General features: G+C 41.3%; 1 protein-coding gene across 3 annotated transcripts in view; it reads left to right on the top strand.

Moving 5' to 3' along the window:
- The window catches only part of LOC119647812 (fibrillin-3), a 369,488-nt gene that overhangs the window by 302,011 nt on the left and 49,040 nt on the right, over nt 1-18,437 (top strand). For 2 of the 3 annotated variants that reach the window (XM_038049031.1, XM_038049032.1), the window contains exons 8-14: nt 399-1,703; nt 2,322-3,380; nt 3,459-3,656; nt 4,237-4,561; nt 4,617-4,893; nt 12,759-12,861; nt 13,017-13,138. In XM_038049031.1, coding sequence (XP_037904959.1) covers nt 399-1,703; nt 2,322-3,380; nt 3,459-3,656; nt 4,237-4,561; nt 4,617-4,893; nt 12,759-12,861; nt 13,017-13,138 — 3,389 coding nt within the window. The remainder of the gene's footprint in view (nt 1-398; nt 1,704-2,321; nt 3,381-3,458; nt 3,657-4,236; nt 4,562-4,616; nt 4,894-12,758; nt 12,862-13,016; nt 13,139-18,437) is intronic. The other variant, XM_038049033.1, reaches the window with a different exon arrangement.

The raw sequence follows: 18,437 nt of genomic DNA, 5'->3' as shown, positions 1-18,437 counted from the left end.
TTAATTGATTTCATCGTTCTCATCTCCATGTTGGGCGTCACAAAAGCCCTTATTTGTCAATAGAGTCATACAGTATAATAGGACTCGATAAAATATGCCCTCAATCAGAATACTTTGGGAACTGCGTTCTTATCAGGCATCCTTGTGCAAAAAGGTGTCGGGATAAGGAAGATCCTTCTAGTTGACGTAAAACTATTGATATTTTTGCTTCCCTACTACATGAGATGAAAGGGGTGAAATCTTCAAACTTATCGCTTTTCAACGATTTCGATTCTGCATACCTAGAAGAACAATCTTGGTTCCACACAACGTCCACCTGTCTTTAGATATATTTTCGGATTACACCTTATAACTCTTATCCAGTTTTCCTCACAATGTTTCGATTTTTCCACTTGCAGACATCAACGAATGCGAACATCCTGATATCAAAACACGATGCCCGTATGGATGCGAAAATACACCTGGAAGCTGGCGATGCATCGAAGAAAACGAGGTAGCTGGAGGTCAAGTTGTAGAGGAAACTGATCGATCTGAAGTTGAGTCTGCAGTTCCTGTCAAACCTTGCGAAGACGGCCTCCGCCGTGACCAACAAGGAGAATGCGTTGATATTGACGAGTGTGCGGAAGGAACTTCAGGATGCCAACATTGTCAGAATGCATACGGTGGATTCCAATGCACATGCCCCGAAGGTTATGAACTAGGCGATGACGAAAGAACTTGTCACGATATCAATGAATGTGAAGCTTTTGCTGAGAATGGAGATGAGGAAGATGGTGAAGCTGCACAGCATGTTGCATGTTCACATGAATGTGTCAATCTTGAAGGATCATTTAAATGTGTATGTCCTGAGAACTTCCACTTGCATTCAGACCAAAGAACATGTGTCCGAGATTTCTGTGAAGATTTACTAAATCCAGCTTTAAATAAAGCTCGTTGCTCACATGGATGTGTCGATACAGCGGAAGGATTTTCATGTAGGTGTCCTGACGGATACACTTTAAAAGCTGATTTGCGAACATGTTCGGCTTTAGAGGATTCATGTTCAGCGACTGATGGACACAGGAATTGCCATCCTGGAACCTGCATAAGTGAACCCGGTCGTTACAGATGCAGCTGCCCAGCTGGGTATGAAGAGAAAGAGGGTCGTTGTCACGATGTGGACGAATGTGAATCTGGGCGACATGGATGTTCACATACATGTTCTAATAGTGCCGGTTCCTATGAATGCACATGTCCTGCCGGATACATTCTATCAGGGGATTATAGGACCTGTGTTGACAGGGACGAGTGTCGTGAAAATGCTCACGATTGTGGAAACCTTTTATGCCAAAATACCGACGGAAGTTATAAATGCGTGTGTCCAGAAGGCCAGGAATTGCAACCAGACAAAACATGTGGACGTTCTGATCCATGTGCTGCGAATAATGGTGGATGCTCGCATCAATGCAATTCACACAATGGATATATAGAATGTGGTTGTCCGGCAGGAATGATTCTCAAGGAAGACGATAAAACTTGTGCAGACTTTAATCCGTGTCTTGAAAACAATGGAGGTTGCTCTCAAATTTGTGATCCTCGTCTTCCACAGCGATGTGCCTGTAATCCGGGCTATGAACTAGGACCAGACGGGCGTACGTGTGTTGATTGCGATGAATGCATACGCAACAATGCAGGTTGCAGCCAGATCTGCGTGAACAAACCAGGTTCGTATGAGTGTCAGTGTAAGAGTGGCTTTCAATTGCTTAATGGCACACAGTGCGTGGACATGGACGAATGTGTGTTGGAATTGCATAACTGCGATTCGGCTCGGCTTTGCATTAACACGGAAGGCTCTTACAAGTGTACTTGTCCGCTGGGTTTTGCTTTGCATGCAGCAACAAATCGCTGCTCAGATATCGATGAGTGCCTCATTGCTAACGGCAACTGCTCCCACCTTTGCATTAACCTCCCCGGGAGCTATCAGTGTTCATGTCCGCCAGGACAAATGCTTATCAATGATGAACATACATGCGATTTTCTGGACGAATGTTCGCTCAACAATGGAGGCTGCTCGCATCAGTGCGATTACTCGGATGGTTTTCTAAAATGTATCTGTCCTAGTGGTTATAATTTAGATGATAGTCGGCGTAACTGTGTCGACGTTGATGAATGTTCCCAGAATAATGGCGAGTGCTCGCATATTTGTCAGAATCATTTGGGACACTACGATTGTTTGTGTCCCGAGGGATATGAATTACTCGCCGATAGACGTACATGCGTTGATGTGGATGAATGTATTGAAAATAATGGAAATTGCACGAATATTTGCATCAATCTTTTAGGATCGTACTCGTGTACGTGCGAGGCGGGATATGAGTTATTGGCCGACGGGCATACATGCAAGGACGTGGACGAATGCCTAGACAATACATCGCATGACTGTTCCCATATATGCATTAACATCCCTGGAACATATGAATGCTCCTGCCCGCCAGGATTCAAGCTGGGACGGGATAAGTTCACATGTGAGGATGTAAACGAGTGCGAAGTCAGCATGAACGGTGGTTGCTCTGACAAATGCGTGAATACTCTGGGATCCTTCTACTGCGAATGTCCCGAAGGACACTTCCTAGCTGGCGATAATGTTACCTGCGTGGATGTGGATGAATGTTCGGCAGCGCTGAAGAGGTGCTCTCATGATTGCGTGAATACTGTTGGTGGATTCAGGTGCACGTGTCCCACTGGACTCGAATTATCTGAAGACCAATTAACATGTCGCGATGTAGACGAATGCAGCGATGGGCACAATGGTGGATGTTCTCATCGATGTGAAAATTTGGAAGGAAGTCACCGCTGTAGGTGTCCACCAGGATTTGAGCTGAGCGAGGATGCGAAAACTTGCAATGATATTGATGAATGTGCTGATTTGAATGGAGGATGTTCGCATCGTTGCAAAAATCTTCCAGGTGGTTATCATTGCGAATGTGATCCTAACTCCAAACTCAAGGATGATGGCCGGACGTGTGAAATAGACAATCCCTGCAGCACTGATAATGGTGGATGTGCGCAGATATGCGAAGCGACTATTACAGGTGCTCGTTGCGGATGTAAGCGTGGTTTTACCTTGAATCCAAGAGACAATGCTACATGCTTAGATGTTGACGAGTGCCGATACGGTCATAACTGTGAGCATCGATGCCGAAACACCATCGGATCTTTCGAGTGTCATTGCCACGATGGATACACCTTGGATGTTTTTGGCCGTTGCGTAGATATAAATGAATGCGAGTATATGAATGGAGGCTGTTCTCCTCACGCGCAATGCGTGAACTTACCAGGACGATTTAAATGCGTGTGCCCGAATGGTTTCAAGCTGGCTCATGACAGAAGAACATGCTTAGGTACTGAAGATTTTTTTGAAACTTGATAGAGATCAATGAGGTTGTTGCGGTTATTTACCTTTTATATGCATTTTACAGAAATTAGAGATAATTGCACGCCGTTGAAACCACCGCGAAATGGAGAGATCCATTGCTCTCGCAGTCGCCATAAGACTCAATTGTTCTATAAAACAAAGTGTTCAGTGTGGTGTCATAAAGGTTTTAAATTGGTTGGCCCCTCAACAAGGCATTGTAATGGTACAGGAGAATGGGATAATGCAGAAAACACCTGCGTCCGTAAGTTTTAGTTTAGATGTTAATCACTAGATACAAACCTTTGTATGATCCCATAAAGAGAAGAACACCCATTTTGTAAATATCATACAAGTTGGAGTTTGCTTCTGGCACGAGTTAATTTCATTTGTTCTGAAACATTTGTAGGAGTCTCAAACATTGTTACCAGTCCGCATTATTCCACGGTGTAATGGCATTTACAGTTGCTTTATACGAATAATAGAATTGTATCTGAAAAAGTTTGTTGACTGTCCAATTAGAGTTTTTCAATGTCACTTAAAAATATTCGTAAATTAGCTTTCTGAGCCAAATCCTGATCAAAAGTATAAAAGATATGAAACATTCATACATTTCAAGCCCTAATTAGAAAATATCGCTTTGCAATCTGACGCTTAGAGTGTGTTTGAGCTTCAAATATTTGCATATAAATAATAGCTTGTTTTAAACGGATTAATTATAATTATATTTCATTAAAATGCTATGAGTGATATTCCTGGATTGCTTGGTTGGTTTGTATCTAGGGCTCATAATCAGCTCAAAATTTAATACCGTTCATTCCATTGACGACCATCTATCCCTTCAGCTGTTTCATGCCCTCGACTTCCAAGACCAGAACATGGATCTATTCTTCCACCGAATTGTGTTCAAGGAGAAGTTTTCGCTGGCGAACGCTGCGTCCTTCACTGCGGTCCTGGCTTTAAACCCGCCGGCAAGAGAGCTACTGTCTGCAACGCTGACCAGACCTGGTCCGCTAATTCCAGCTTATATTGTATTCCTGTTAACACTGCTCCACAAAATTTCCGTCCGTCTATTAAGTGTCCACAGGATACGCTAGTTATCCTTCCAAAAGGGCAAAAAACTGTACATATCAAACTTGAGCAACCCAAATCTAACGTCGATTTTACCCGGTAATTTATATTTTGCTAACCCAAGCCAACTTTTACAAAGAAGAAATACTTTCAGATATGTCACGGCTCAACCAGAATGGGCAAAGTTCTTGGAAGCGCATTTCGGAGCCGGGGTTCATATTATCACTTTTACTGCAAGGAGTCCTTATTCGAATGTAGAAGACGCTTGTAGAACGATTATCACAGTGAAGGAAGCACATCCGCCAGTTGTCGCCTATTGTCCGCCATCTTTTGATGTTCAGTTGAATCCAAATGAACAGGCGCGTTCTATCACGTGGAAGGAGCCAGTGTTCCAAACTACTGGCCATTTGAAGCAAATCTACAAATCTCAGGTAGGAGAATTATTCTTATTTCCAACCTCTATTAAATACTGTTGCTGATATAAATAACAAAATTAAGTTTAGAGTACTTCAAATATCGAATTTTTTACCTTTCTGTCGAAAAGCTTTAGAGAAGTACTCAACATTATCACTGATTTTCAAATCCATCCACACCATATTTGTAATAAGGAACTGGCCATGAAATGACTGGCTGGAGATGACCAAGAGAGGAGAGCTAACCCAAAAACCTAAAAAGTTGAGCCTCCGCAGGCTCGAAAATGTAGGAGGTCCTTTGAGCACTTCGATCCCTTACATGTCATTTCATAAAAATTCACGTGTCACACCCACGCATCAGATCCAGAAAAATCGAATCGAAATGAACAACATGCGATCTAAATCTGGAACTCAAATACGAAAAAAAGACAGCTCGACCGCGCATGGAGCCGTAAAGCTTCGGACCCGAGTGCCGAGATCGAAAAGGATGATCTACGACCCTGTCTCTGATGCTTTGTGAGTGCGACCTCTGCGGTTCTCGCCTTCCCTTGACAACCTATTATATTATATATTCTATATATTCTGTAATAAAAGTTTTACGGTGATAAGGAGGAGGAGGGAAGAAGTGAGTCCTCAAATTGAGCGAGATTTAGTTCATTCTCGAAATTATATTAACGCAATAAATAAAGAAGTAAATAGTCATGCAATTTGAATCTCAAATAAAATAAAATAAAAAACCAATTAAAATATAGGGAAGTTCTAAAAACAAAACATAAAATACTGCGCTGTGTATGATAACACTTTTTTTCGAATAATTTCCCTTCAGATTCTATATACAATAACAACAAATATCAGATGTGTTAATTCTCCAACTTGGGTATTTCAATCTGTGGTTACACTCTCGGAGGATGCTGCAATATTTCTTTCCTTTTCTCTTTTTTGCGGTTCTTTAAGAAATTCCTTCAAAATGTGAATTCAGCACGAAACACGTTCAAAAACAAAAAACAAACAATTCGCCGTGACTGTCAGGACAAATTGTGTACTTCTGAGTCTCGGGGGACGCGAAGCAGCCTAGCTAGCACATTGTTGAATGGGGCTTAGTGGGACTAAACTGTTCCTCGCGAGTCCTTCCGTTACTGTGATTTCTTCTGCGATCAATGCGCAAGTATCTATTTCTCAATATTTGTGGCTGTGAAAAGTAAATACGCACATTTGAATTATTTCCGAATAAATTGAAGATACGCTTTCATCGAGCACGTGAACATGTCCCTGTCCTGGTCCTGGACGGAGCCGAATGGGAATTGTCCTGCCCACGGAACAGCATAGAAAACATAAATCGAATATAAGCAGGCATAGACACAATTTCTGCCGCTGCACACTCTCGAATGTGGAAAACTAAGCGAATTTGTACTTTTACTTTTTTACTTTCTGTTACCTGGAAAATCTGACAAAACGTTAATATGGACGCATCAGGTCGTAGCGCACGCAGGATCCGGTGCGTGGGTGTTACACGTGAATTTTTGTCACGCAATGCCCTTCAATGGGCCTCCCTCGGATCACCTCTGCTTTTCACTAATCATCATTAACGGTACAACAACCGGTATTCGGCCTGCCTTGATAAGGAACTCCAGATACCCCGGTTTTGCGCCGAGGTCTACCAATTCGATATCCCTAAAATCTACGCCTTCGCTGCATCTCAGGCAGGGTTTGCCTCATCTTCTTTTTCTACCATAGATATTGCCCTTATAGACTTTCTGGGCTGGATTATCGTCATCCATACGGGTTAGGTGACTCGCCCATCCCTTATCTTCATTAGAGGCTAGAAGTTCGCAGTTTTTTTTTTGCTAAGAACCCAAATCTCCGAGGAATACATATGGACTGGAAAAATCATAGGCTTGTATAGTACCAGCTTTGACCGTATGGTGAGACGTTTCGAGCGCAATAGTTTTTGTAAGTTGAAATATGCTCTGTTGGCAGGCAACAACGGTGCGCGGATTTCATCGTCATAGCTCTTATCTGTTGTGATTTTCGAACCTAGATCGGAGAAATTTTCAACGGTCCTAGTCGACTATCTTCATTGTTTTCGTTTGACCAGTGCGATTCGATGTTGTTCGTTCTTTCGGTTTTGGTTTTGACACTGACGTTGCCACCATGTACTTCGTCTTGCCTTCATTAATGTGCTGGCCAAGATCTCGTGCCGCCTGCTCGATCTAGATGAAGGTAGACTGTACATCTGGTATTAATCACCGCAATAAAAATAAAACCGCGGTGCAACCCACCGAACTAAAAATTATTTTTCAAAACTCACGTTTCTGTAATTCGCGATTTCCTTGTCGTACAATCTCCAATACTGAATCAACTAATTCAACCCTACTGTGTTGCGTCCTTTGGCTCAGTTATTACCAGCGCCGAATTGTCCGAACACGAAATTGAGATCACAAAATGTAACCGAATGGTCCGCTATGCCCTGAGTTCATGGTGCCTAAATCAAACAAAACGGCACGTAACACGTATTTATCGCCGGATGCTTCATTATAGTAGACATGATGCGTTCCATATGTGAATCATTATCACCATGATAGGTACCATTTGCGTCGATACCATGTTCATCGGAGATGATTTCGCAGAACTTGGCTCCAATCTGGTTTCCGCATTAACTGCTTGAACATGAACGATTTCACTCCTTTTGGCACGCGGATTTATTTTGACAAAATTACAAATTTTCAAACAACACACACACTTTCTTTAAAATCATAACTGCACTGTACAAGACTCGTTGACCAATTGATGAACGCATGTTCAGCTCATCAGCTTTCCCTCGGTCAGTCGGTCTCGGTTCCGCTAATTTCGTTCCATTTCGGTTCATGGTGTTGAACTTAAAAGTCCATGCCGGCTCAGCGCCAACAACAACATGTAATGTTGCTGAAGTGTGCGGTAGGTCATTCCCCTCAGCCACGAACGATCGCCCGCCTCCACCCAATAATGTGAAGGTGAACGAGTTTATGAAAAATAGAATTGAAATGGTTCAATTGAAATTGGACTAAATGAAGGACGGGATGGGAATTGTGAAATAAAGAAGGATAATTGGGAGAACTAAAGGGGTAGAAAAAAAATGTGAGGATAAAGAGACTATCACACATTATGGAATGTATTATTATTTCGAAAAGGCGAATGAAATTCCGCTCCTGTCGCTGAGCCGCGGACACTACAAGGATTGTAAATAGGTTGGATTTCTTTGAATAATAATAGTCTTATGTTAATTGATCTCCACTAGTGATTATTATGTAATTAGTGCCCTTTTTAACAAGCATTTGGACGAGGAAGTAAACTTAAAGAGATGCCGACTGCTGAGACATATGAAGCAGAAAAGCTTAATATAGGCACTTAACGAAGGTTTACCAACGTGCAAATTTTGAAACTTCACTGTTATCGAAATGTCAACAACTCCCCGGATAGAGACTACGACCTTTGACTATTTAAAATGGACTGTGATTGGTTTCTCGAATGTGTGAATGCTCCTCGACCCCGGGGGTCGCCAGGATGTTCGCTTTCACCAACTCAAGTGAGAATTCCAGCAACATAACTTGGACATCTGATCCTAAGCGAAGTAAGATAGTGGGACTCTAACGAGTACTGCCTTGCCTTTTACCACACTGATGGCGATGCGCTTTTGTACTCTGGAAGCCGAGTGGTAGTAGACACGAATCCGGTGTCAGGTTGTTTAAGACGGCTAGCTAATGAGTTTTCAATTGTAAAGTGGTATACTCCAACAGAGACTTTTGATATAGTGGAGAAGGATGCACTCGAAGAGCAATTACAGGCAATGTAAGATAGGTCCCTAAAGGTGACATTGTGACATGGGCAAGGCAAGGTGGGCTCTGGCGATACCCTGCTGCTTTATAAACATGCGATGGGGAAACACAGTCCCCAAACCGTAACGATAATGTTGGGAGGTTTGTGCATTTTTCATGGAAACAGATCAATGAACGGAAGGGGTGTTAACCGCTGCCAGTGACGGCGGGCGTAACGCACTCGAACTCCAATACCGAACAAAATTTCACGATTTTCAACGTATTGTGCGTATTACAACAGACAATTTAGAAAGAACTTGTATGTGATCGTAAGCTTTTCGATGGGCCAATAAAGAACGTTAACGAACAACTCCTCACCCACGATGTCGAGCAACTTAAGAAGTGGAAAGCACACTGCACCACGATTCTTAACCGGATAACATCCCGTGAAGTTTCTGTTCTTCTGGATGTTATGTCTAGTTAACATAATAAGCGGATACGGACTGCTCCTCCAAACAGAAGAGAAATCATTTCGGCCGTCTATGCGCTGGGTTTGAACGTCTCCCCGTAGAATTGTTCAGACCTGGACCTGCAGATCTACTACTTCCACTCATTTGGAAATCTTAGGAATCGGGCACCTATAAGAAGGTCGATTATTGCTAAGATTTCAAAAACGAATACGCGTTTGTAGTATAATTATTGAACGGGTATCTGCCTGTTCCCTGCCGTCGCAAAGCTAATAGCTAAACGTAACCTGAAATGCATTAAAGAACACTTTGAAAACTTGATCGACAGAGAGCAGGGCGGTTTCCGCTCTCCCTATCCAGCATCGTTCACATCAACACCCTACGGATCATTTTGGAACAGTACGTGGATTTTAGAAGTTTGCTTCACCTGGTCTTCATCGATCTAGAGAAAGCTTTCGACAGCATAAACAAGGAGTGTATGTGGGGCTCTCTATGCAGGAAGGGCATTCCCGATAAACTAATAGCTATTTCCAGAGCTACATATGATGACCCGAAATGCCACTCACCATTCGTATCTTGTCACCGACATTATTTCTTCTTTTTATGGACGAATTGATATTATTGAACGAACCGCGATAGAATAATATCTTCATGACTATTAATTTTTATGAAAAATAGCTCTTAAAAGTTGAATCGATTAGAAATAATTTTACACAAATCCACACTATTGCTTCCCGATAACTGGCAGAATTAACAATTATTAAATTTCGCTCCATCACAGCTCAATAGTGAAAAATCTTTCTCTCCACTACTTGAGCCGCACTAGACGACTTCAGTTCACAGAAGTATTTTTCCGGTTACGCGGCCGAGACAAAGTACCGTTTATCAGTACTTTCCAGTTACCATTGCCTACGTCGAACCGTTATGCAGAATACATCCGATGGCATGCAATAGGGGAAATATATAAGGTTCAGGTGTCTGTATTGCTGAGTGATTAGAGCACAAGGCTGCGGTACGGAAGGTCGTGATTCAAATCTCACTGGTGGCAGCGGTATTTCTATCGTGATTTGACGTCGGATACCAGCCGACTCAGTTGTGAATGAGTACCTGTGTCAAATCAGGGTAATAATCTCGGGCGAGCCCAGTGCTAACACATTGCCTCCTATAGGTTACTATAATCCTATAGTGTACCGTTACGGTCTTGAATGAAATGCTCTAACACACTTCACGACCCTGATCCAATTGAGTTGTTACGCCAACGATTATCATTATTATTTGAACCATGTGACTACGCTGAAGGTTTGAAACCTTTTCCGTTTTGCTCTGTGCAAAAATTGGTTTGATCTTCTGGGGAGTGCCTGAAAAATGAGAAAATATGAAACCAATCCTGTCAGCACTGTATATCCAAAAGCCACGTTGTAACGTTGATCGGTGCGCAATCAAATCTAAACAGTTGAACGAATCTGCATGAAATTTGGCACAATGGATTGATACCGTGATAAGCCGCGGGGGGGAGGGCAGTGTGGCAATCAAAAACCAATCAATAATGAATGCATATTGGGATTGTATTTGAGATCGGATGATTTGTGTGAGAAATAGATTCGCGATTTAAAATAGTTAACTACGCTTTTTTCTTGAAGAAGTTGGGTTTGAGTAGGGTGGCTGATTATTTTCTGATAATTTATGGGTGCTGTAAGGAAAGAATGTCGGCATGCATTATGAGTAGGTTCTGTATACTTTCGTACAAATAAGCTAATCTCTATAGAGGATGGTAGCAGGTAGTTTGTTCGCAGGTCACTGATTAAGTTGGAATTAGAGTTGGGGTTTGGGAAGTCGTTTCGCGGTGTTAATGAACAGGACTATGTACTTCCTGCAATGAGGTGACTTAGGTCAGCGATGGCTGGAAGGTCTTGCAGGGCGATGGTGCTGAGGGATTAAGAGAAATGTTCACTGCTTAAAAGGAAAGGTCGATGTAGGAATGAGTGGTTTGGTGATGAAATGAGATTCGCTTCGTGGGAAGAAGGGTTAGTTGCATAGAGTTTTGACAGTACTAGTTGGCTAATATATTGCCGTTTTTGCTTATGGGAAAACGTACCAAGAAAAGTGTTTCCATTTTGTCCGCCTCCTAGTACGGTTGAATTTAAGCACTGGTCGAGGGGTGGGGCCATTGTAGTGGGGGTGAAAATTCACTGCTCGTTAAGGAGAGTTGATATCAGATGACAGTTTTCCCACTTTAGCCGACTACACCCACAGTACGGAATATGGTGAGGTCGGTGATGAACAATATATGCTTTCGGTTCAGTTTTCCTTCGCTAAGGAGGATGATGTTGGATTTGTAGATGAGGAGAAAATTAGTCAAACCGTGTCTTTTCTGTCTGCTAATTGGTGAGTTCAGCATAATGGTGACATTCAGCATTATTTCGGAGTCATTGCTTGAGAACAGAGGGCAGAGGGAGGAGAGTAGGGGTGGTTTCTTCTCCACTGGAGAGAAGGTTACTGTAGGTGGGGAAGAAGGAACTGAGTCGGGCTACAAGGTGGGGGTGGATGGGTTGAAGAAGGCCTGGATTTTGTAGGTGCATCCTTCGCGATGGATACGCAGAGAGTGGGTGGAAGTGGGAGTTGCGAATGATGAGGATTTTGTTGAGTTTGTGTTGTTGTGTGGGTTTGGTGGGAGGATGAAGTTTGGTTTGAAAAGGTAGGCAGCAGAACAAACATCGACCAGTTGTAAGTCGCCATTTATTCTGCGGTTGATATAGACCGGGTTTTTCTTCTGCTACTTAATGTTTAATGTCTAAGTAGGACTTTGGAGCTGAACGTCACAAAGTAGAGGTGGAGGAACTTGGCGTTGCGGCAGTTTGTACTCGTCTCGAAGGAGTGGACACATATGGCGTCGGTTACGTAAATGGAGTTCTTTCCAGTTGGGGTACGTGAAATTTATCCCATGTAGAACTTGGTTTTTTGGCTTTCCGTGGTTCAACGTGTAGATAAAGAAGGGAATGTTTTCCTTTTTTAAGTTGGCATATCGGAGTTTCGTATTACGCGAGAACGTGCGTGGAATGGAAACAAATTTTTTTTAGAAGTGAATTTGAAGGGGATGTTGAAAAATAGTTTGTTTGTGACGTTTTCTTTCGGTTGTGGAATAAATACACTGATTACGTGTTGGTGACTCTGCAGACACTGTCAACTCTATTCTACCAAGTAATATGGCCGGAGGTGGCTGCAGATGATATTTGCTTCGATTATAAAGATCCATAAACATGGCATGAGTATGAATCAGAACGAGCGAAACCATTAGGTTCTGGCCTCAGCCTAAGCAAGTATTTTTTTGTTATATTCGCAAAGAAGAAAATTGATATATCAAAATGCTTCCATCTTCTTGGATGACTACGATGGAACTCAGATCAAATATCTTCCATAACCTGATATTGTACATCTATTTTCGTAAATATTCCTTTCCTAAATTTCACGGTATTTCGAGTTTGACATTAGTTTTGATAAATTAGTCTTCTCTACTTCTACAGGGGACATACTTTATCTAAATATATCCTTGTGTATTGCACATCTTTTCAAATACAATCGTTTTCGATGATTTCATTGCCATTTAACAATTTCTTTAAACTTCCAGATCCCTGGTGATCGATTCACAGCCGGTGTCCACCACATCACGTATATGGCAACAGACCGCGATGGTCAATCTTCACACTGTGAATTTAAAATAATAGTTCGCGGTAAGTATATATTCGCAGTATTCCAAAAATATGTTCCTCCTCATCCAATATCCATATCGTATATCCTCTCCCTTATATATATATATATATGTATGTCCAAACATTTTTAAAGAACCTTCAAGCTCATCGGTCCAAATCGATATTTTTTTATGCAGCATATCAAGGACAAGAAGTTCGCAGCTCATATGAAACATACGAAGCAAACCGACTGGAAAATCACGTATCATATCTCTTGTGCCCTGGAAAGGAAGCGATGCGAATCGAGACCAGCTATCCTGTAAGTAATATTCGTGTGTTTTATAAGAAATTACGGAAACGGACAGCAAAACGTAATGCACAACCTAAACATTTTATAGATGTCTATCATTGGCTTATGTGATTAACTAGTGAGTGATTTTGTTATAAAAGTATTCCAATCTAAAATAACGATTATTTGATAATTAACATTATTTATAAATAATATTTTGGTAAGATTTATGTATGTATGAGTGCTGTTTTTGGCCTAATAATAATGTTATTTGTTTGTATTTACATCGACGTTTAATTGATAGTTCAACTTAAACAATAATAATTAAACAACAGAATTTTATGTATTAACTTTGTGTATGTAGGACGTCGAGCGGTACGAAGTCAAAAATCTATTAACTTTATTTATCTGTAAGAATATTCATATCTCTCACTTTCTTCTTGCTTCTTAAAGCAAATTGAATGACCTTGTGTTCCTTATATCATATTTTGTCCATTAAATTAAAAAGAATAACCAGCAACATCGTGACAGCTGACGAGTTCACAAATGTTACTTTTGATCGATAAAATCGTTATCATCAATAAAATTCACTCCAAATAGAGAGATTATATTCGCTGTATAAAGCTGTGCCCGAACGAGTTCTTTATAACTGCCAATTTCTAGAGGATCAATATTTGGGGATGGAAAATATACGTACATATATTTGTGTTCACATAAAAGTTTCAATTGATTATACTAAATACTCGTACATGCTCTCTCCTCCGCGGTTTATTAGCCTGTGCCAAAGCTCAAAGTAGTATCACCCTCATAGGTTGAAAATTAAAATTCCCATCGCATATACATACTTATGTATGTACCTTTACTTTCGCTAATGCGTATCACAGTGATTCACAAAAACGTAAACTGAATTTTTCCAACCCAAAGCCCCTGAATTGAAATAGGTCAAGTTCCATTTCTAATTAACGAGAGCACCTACGCTTTTCAGTTGCCTACAAAGCACATACACGCTACATACTTTCATTGAGTTATTTCCGGAGTTCCAAATTCATTTGTACCCCCGGAAAATGCCATATTATTTACCTAAACAAACTTGAATGTAGAGGAAGCAGAGCATTTAAACTGAAAGAAAAAACATCCCCGATCTATCCCAAACAAGGCACTTCACCGTAATCATACGAACTAATTAAGGATCCTAATTAAAGTTTTTTTTATATATTGCTTGTATTGAAGTTTGAATGTTTTATATTTTATGTGTTTTCTGTGACTTTAAGCTCGACTTGGATGCTTTAAAATAAATTGACGGAAATGTGTTTGGTGTTTTGATTTCTCCTCCTTACTTGAACTGTCTAATTAATGTTTGTGTTGGAATTAACGTAGGTAATGAGGTAAGTACTTCTTAATGACTAATTTAATAGAATTTAATAATTGTTGTACTAATGGTGTGGTGGAAAATTTATATTTAGATTTATCAACATGCATTTAGATCCAACCAACTTGATTTGCTTCTCTCAAATGAAATTAGGATTCGGCAGAACCATTTGCTTAAATAAAGCAAAGCGTAAATCAGAGTGTTGAACATTTTCATTATTTTATATAAAAAAGCCACATAACCCGGCTTTGTGTAAAACAAAACCTTACTAATTGATTCAATCGTTGCCTTCCTGTTCGTCTGTGAAGTTGATTGTATGTTGCTAGCCTACAACATATGTGTTATTAGGAAATACGAGATCTTGATTATCTTAGACAAAAGACCAAAGTGAAAGCCCAGAGGTAACTAAAGCCCGGATATGCAACAATTTGGTGAAGTTTCGAGGAAAAAAAAATTGAGATATTGGAAGTTGCCGATTAATTCGAGATCAAATTTTATGAAGGGAGGTAAATCAACACATCAACGTATTCAAAAAGTGATTACGGGAAGGCTTCATCATGTGTTACAAGTCTTTAGTCTATGGGGATACGTCTGCAACTTATTGGTGATCTAACAGGAGTTGCACCTTGCGTTGTCTGCAAGGATCGCAACGCGTCTGGGGAAAGCATCACATATACTGTGGTGGAACTGGAAAGGGCTAGAACGCGGCTAGCACAATTCTCATCCTGCAGTCAAAATACCTCGGACCGTAACCGCTCACGGGATGCAGTTCGCTGCGGAGATAGAAGCATATCTAGTGCTAGTCATCGAACAGTACTGGAACAAGCATTCATCCGAATGGTATCTCGAACTATCACTGAAAATGGCAATTTTCTCTATGAAAAGTAGGAAAGCGCAAAGGCTCGAAGGTAACTCGGTAGGGTACGTACGAGGGCGGTCTCAGAAGTACCCTACCTAAACATGAGAAGACAAAAGCTCTACACACTTTTCCCAGCAAAGTTTAATAAGTTCGATACCCTTTTTATTAATGTTTTGTGTAAAACAAACTGGTTTGCTATCTGCATGTCTGTCCGTCTTTTTTTCACATTGGATGGTGGAAAGGTTCAAATCCTACTGCTGGCTCTTGCCATGCAGTTATATGATACTTGTACTCACTAAAACTACCTCCTTTTCATTCCACTCTCACCATGGAACTCCTATAAAGTACTTCGTCGCGAGGTTGGATCAGCTTTGAACTGCGACTCATTATGGTTCTCCCCCTTTCTTGTTTGCGTGGTAGTTCTTCCTGCCTAAGTTGCTGGTGAATAGCTTGCAGTTGCTTTACAACCTGCTTCTAAGCATCCGTTGATTCCAACATGAACTCCACAATGTTTTCCGGTATTAAGCGCCAGTCTGCGACCGCTTCCATTCTTCTTCGGTACGCGTTCGCAACTTGGGGCAATCAAATATGACATACTCCGCATTTTTAGCCACGTTACCATATCTTGGGCAGCATGATAACTCGTCGTGACCAAATCTATGTAAATAAGCACGATAACTTCCATGTTCACTTAAGAATTGCGTTAGCTCGCAGATTAATTCTCCATGACTTCGTTCAAACCATCTCCGAATATCGGGAATGATGCGGTATGTACACCGACCAGTTTGTGAATCGTCCTATCTTTTCTGTCATTCTTCGATAGATTCCCACCGTACCAGCTGCTGTCGAAATACGTTAGACGTTTTTTTGTAGAGTCAACCGCCTCCATTCGCCAAGATGTCTATGGGGAGCGTCGTTGATGTCTGCCTGTCCGTCACACGTATTTTCTTCGGAAACGGCTATAGCGATTCACACCAAATTTGGTGGAAAGTTGGGAAGTGTGATCGCTCACGCATACAATGAGTTACATAATTCTACATCGCATTTAAAGGGGGGGGGGTTTCCATTCACGGGAAAGGGGCGAACAGGGGTGTACATTTGTTTTCCATCAAATGTAGTCATGTGGGGGAGTATCAAATGAAAGGTCTCGATTAGAACTTTTCGAAACCGATCTTAGTTTTGACATTTGTTGTGCGGGGTGTCGAAAGTGACCGTTTCTTTAACGGACCCCTTCTCAGAAACCACTCAGCTGAAAAATCTGAAAAAAAATCATGAGGCTGCCACTATACGGTACCCACGCTCCGAAATATCCTCCATACCGATTTCTGTTCAAATAAAGTTAATAATAGTATATTACTACAATTTTTAGTAATTGGTTATAGAACAATGTAGGCTATAACGTAGATAATGATCCTACTAAGTTTGGTGGAAATCGCACTGTTACTAACACAGTTGCAATAGGTCAAGGTTGACGCTTTTTTGCAAATTCAAAACTGAATGTGGATATTCTCACCTAATATATGCATAAATTACGTCCTACGTACTAATGGGACAAATGCACACTCCAATGTCTTTATATATGAAATACGCAAAACCTTTCATACGTGAAACGGCCAGTTTCCAGTTTCCCGACTTGTATTAATAACTGACTTTCTCCTCAAAACAGTCATTAGCTGCCGACATCACTTCTTCATCGTTGTAAGGTGTTGTGTAAAAAAATTAAAAATTAAAATGAATGTCTGTCTGTCTGCCATACTCGATTTATTCGAAGATGGCTAAATCAATTGTCACCAAATTTGGTAAGAAGGTGTGGTCTGTGAATCCCTTTTTCATATAACTAGTGGCACCAGCTTGTGTTGAGTTTAAGGGGGCTCTCCTTACGTGTGAATTAGTATTAGTATTTTCGAAAATTATCTTATCTCTGATATTGGATGAAAAACGAGGAGTGGGGGCTTAAAATGTCTGCCCCAAAAAGTGAGACAGGTCTCCTTCCCAGAACATATCCAACCGAAACATTTGAAAAAAATCACAGTGGTGCATCTCTAGGAAGTCTCGGTCTCAAAATAATATACATCCTGTTCCGATACTTCTTCTTTTTCTTCAGCCTTTGTCCCCTTCTCAAGCGGAGTCTTCTCGTCGTGATCGGTTTCGCAATTTGGCTCTATCGAATGCCTGATCAGGGTGAAATCTCGAGGCTTTTAAATCCCCATCTAGCGTATCAAGCCACCGTTGTTTCGGTCTGCCTTTTGGTCGTTTACCATCGACTTCGATGTTCAGACCGATCTTGGCAATTGAATTCTCGTTAGCCAGAGAATTGCGTGATCATACCATCGAAGACGCCTCTCTCGCAATTTTTCCACGATCGATGCAACTCCATAACGATCGCGGATATCCTCGTTTTGGATGTGGTCAAAACGTGTCATGCCACCAATCCAACGCAACATCTTCGACTCTATTTCCGCACGACAATGTGCATTGTCTTTTATAGTCGGCCAACACTCAGAACCATAGAGGGCGGCTGGACGCACGACATTGCGATAAATTTTAGATTTGAGACGTTCCTTGATACGTCGATCACAAAGAACACCAGTTGTGGAATGCAAATTCATCCAGGTTGCGTTATTGTATGAAGCAATTTCATAACGCAGTTCTCCATTGGCTGATAGCATTGACCCGAGATATTTAAGTCGCTCAGTTCCGGGCAGATCACTGCCGCTGACAGTGATTGTGCTTGTTTCATGGGGATCGATCGTCAAAAATTCAGTTTTCTTTAGATTCAATCTGAGACTGTATTGCATGAGGCGATCATTCCATTTTTGGACAAGTTGCTCGAGATCATCTTTGCTCTCCGATGCTAGGAAAACATCATTTGCATGAAGCAGTGTGTAAGGCGCTGGACGTTGGATATCCCGTGTGACAGTATCAAAGAGGAGTGGTGAGAGGGCGTTAACTTGATGAACACCAACAGAGTCATGAAGCGGTTTTGATACACCCGCCACACTTCGAACTTTACCTTTCGGATCGTAGTAGAGCAATTAAACCCATCGCATGAGTTCTGCTGGCACTAGGTATTGTCGTAGAGCATCCTAGATGAATTCATG

Source organism: Hermetia illucens, chromosome 2 (assembly GCF_905115235.1).
Source record: "Hermetia illucens chromosome 2, iHerIll2.2.curated.20191125, whole genome shotgun sequence".
Taxonomy (NCBI): domain Eukaryota; kingdom Metazoa; phylum Arthropoda; class Insecta; order Diptera; family Stratiomyidae; genus Hermetia; species Hermetia illucens.
Note: the sequence above shows the minus strand (reverse complement) of the source record. Positions and strands in the feature narration are given on the sequence as shown.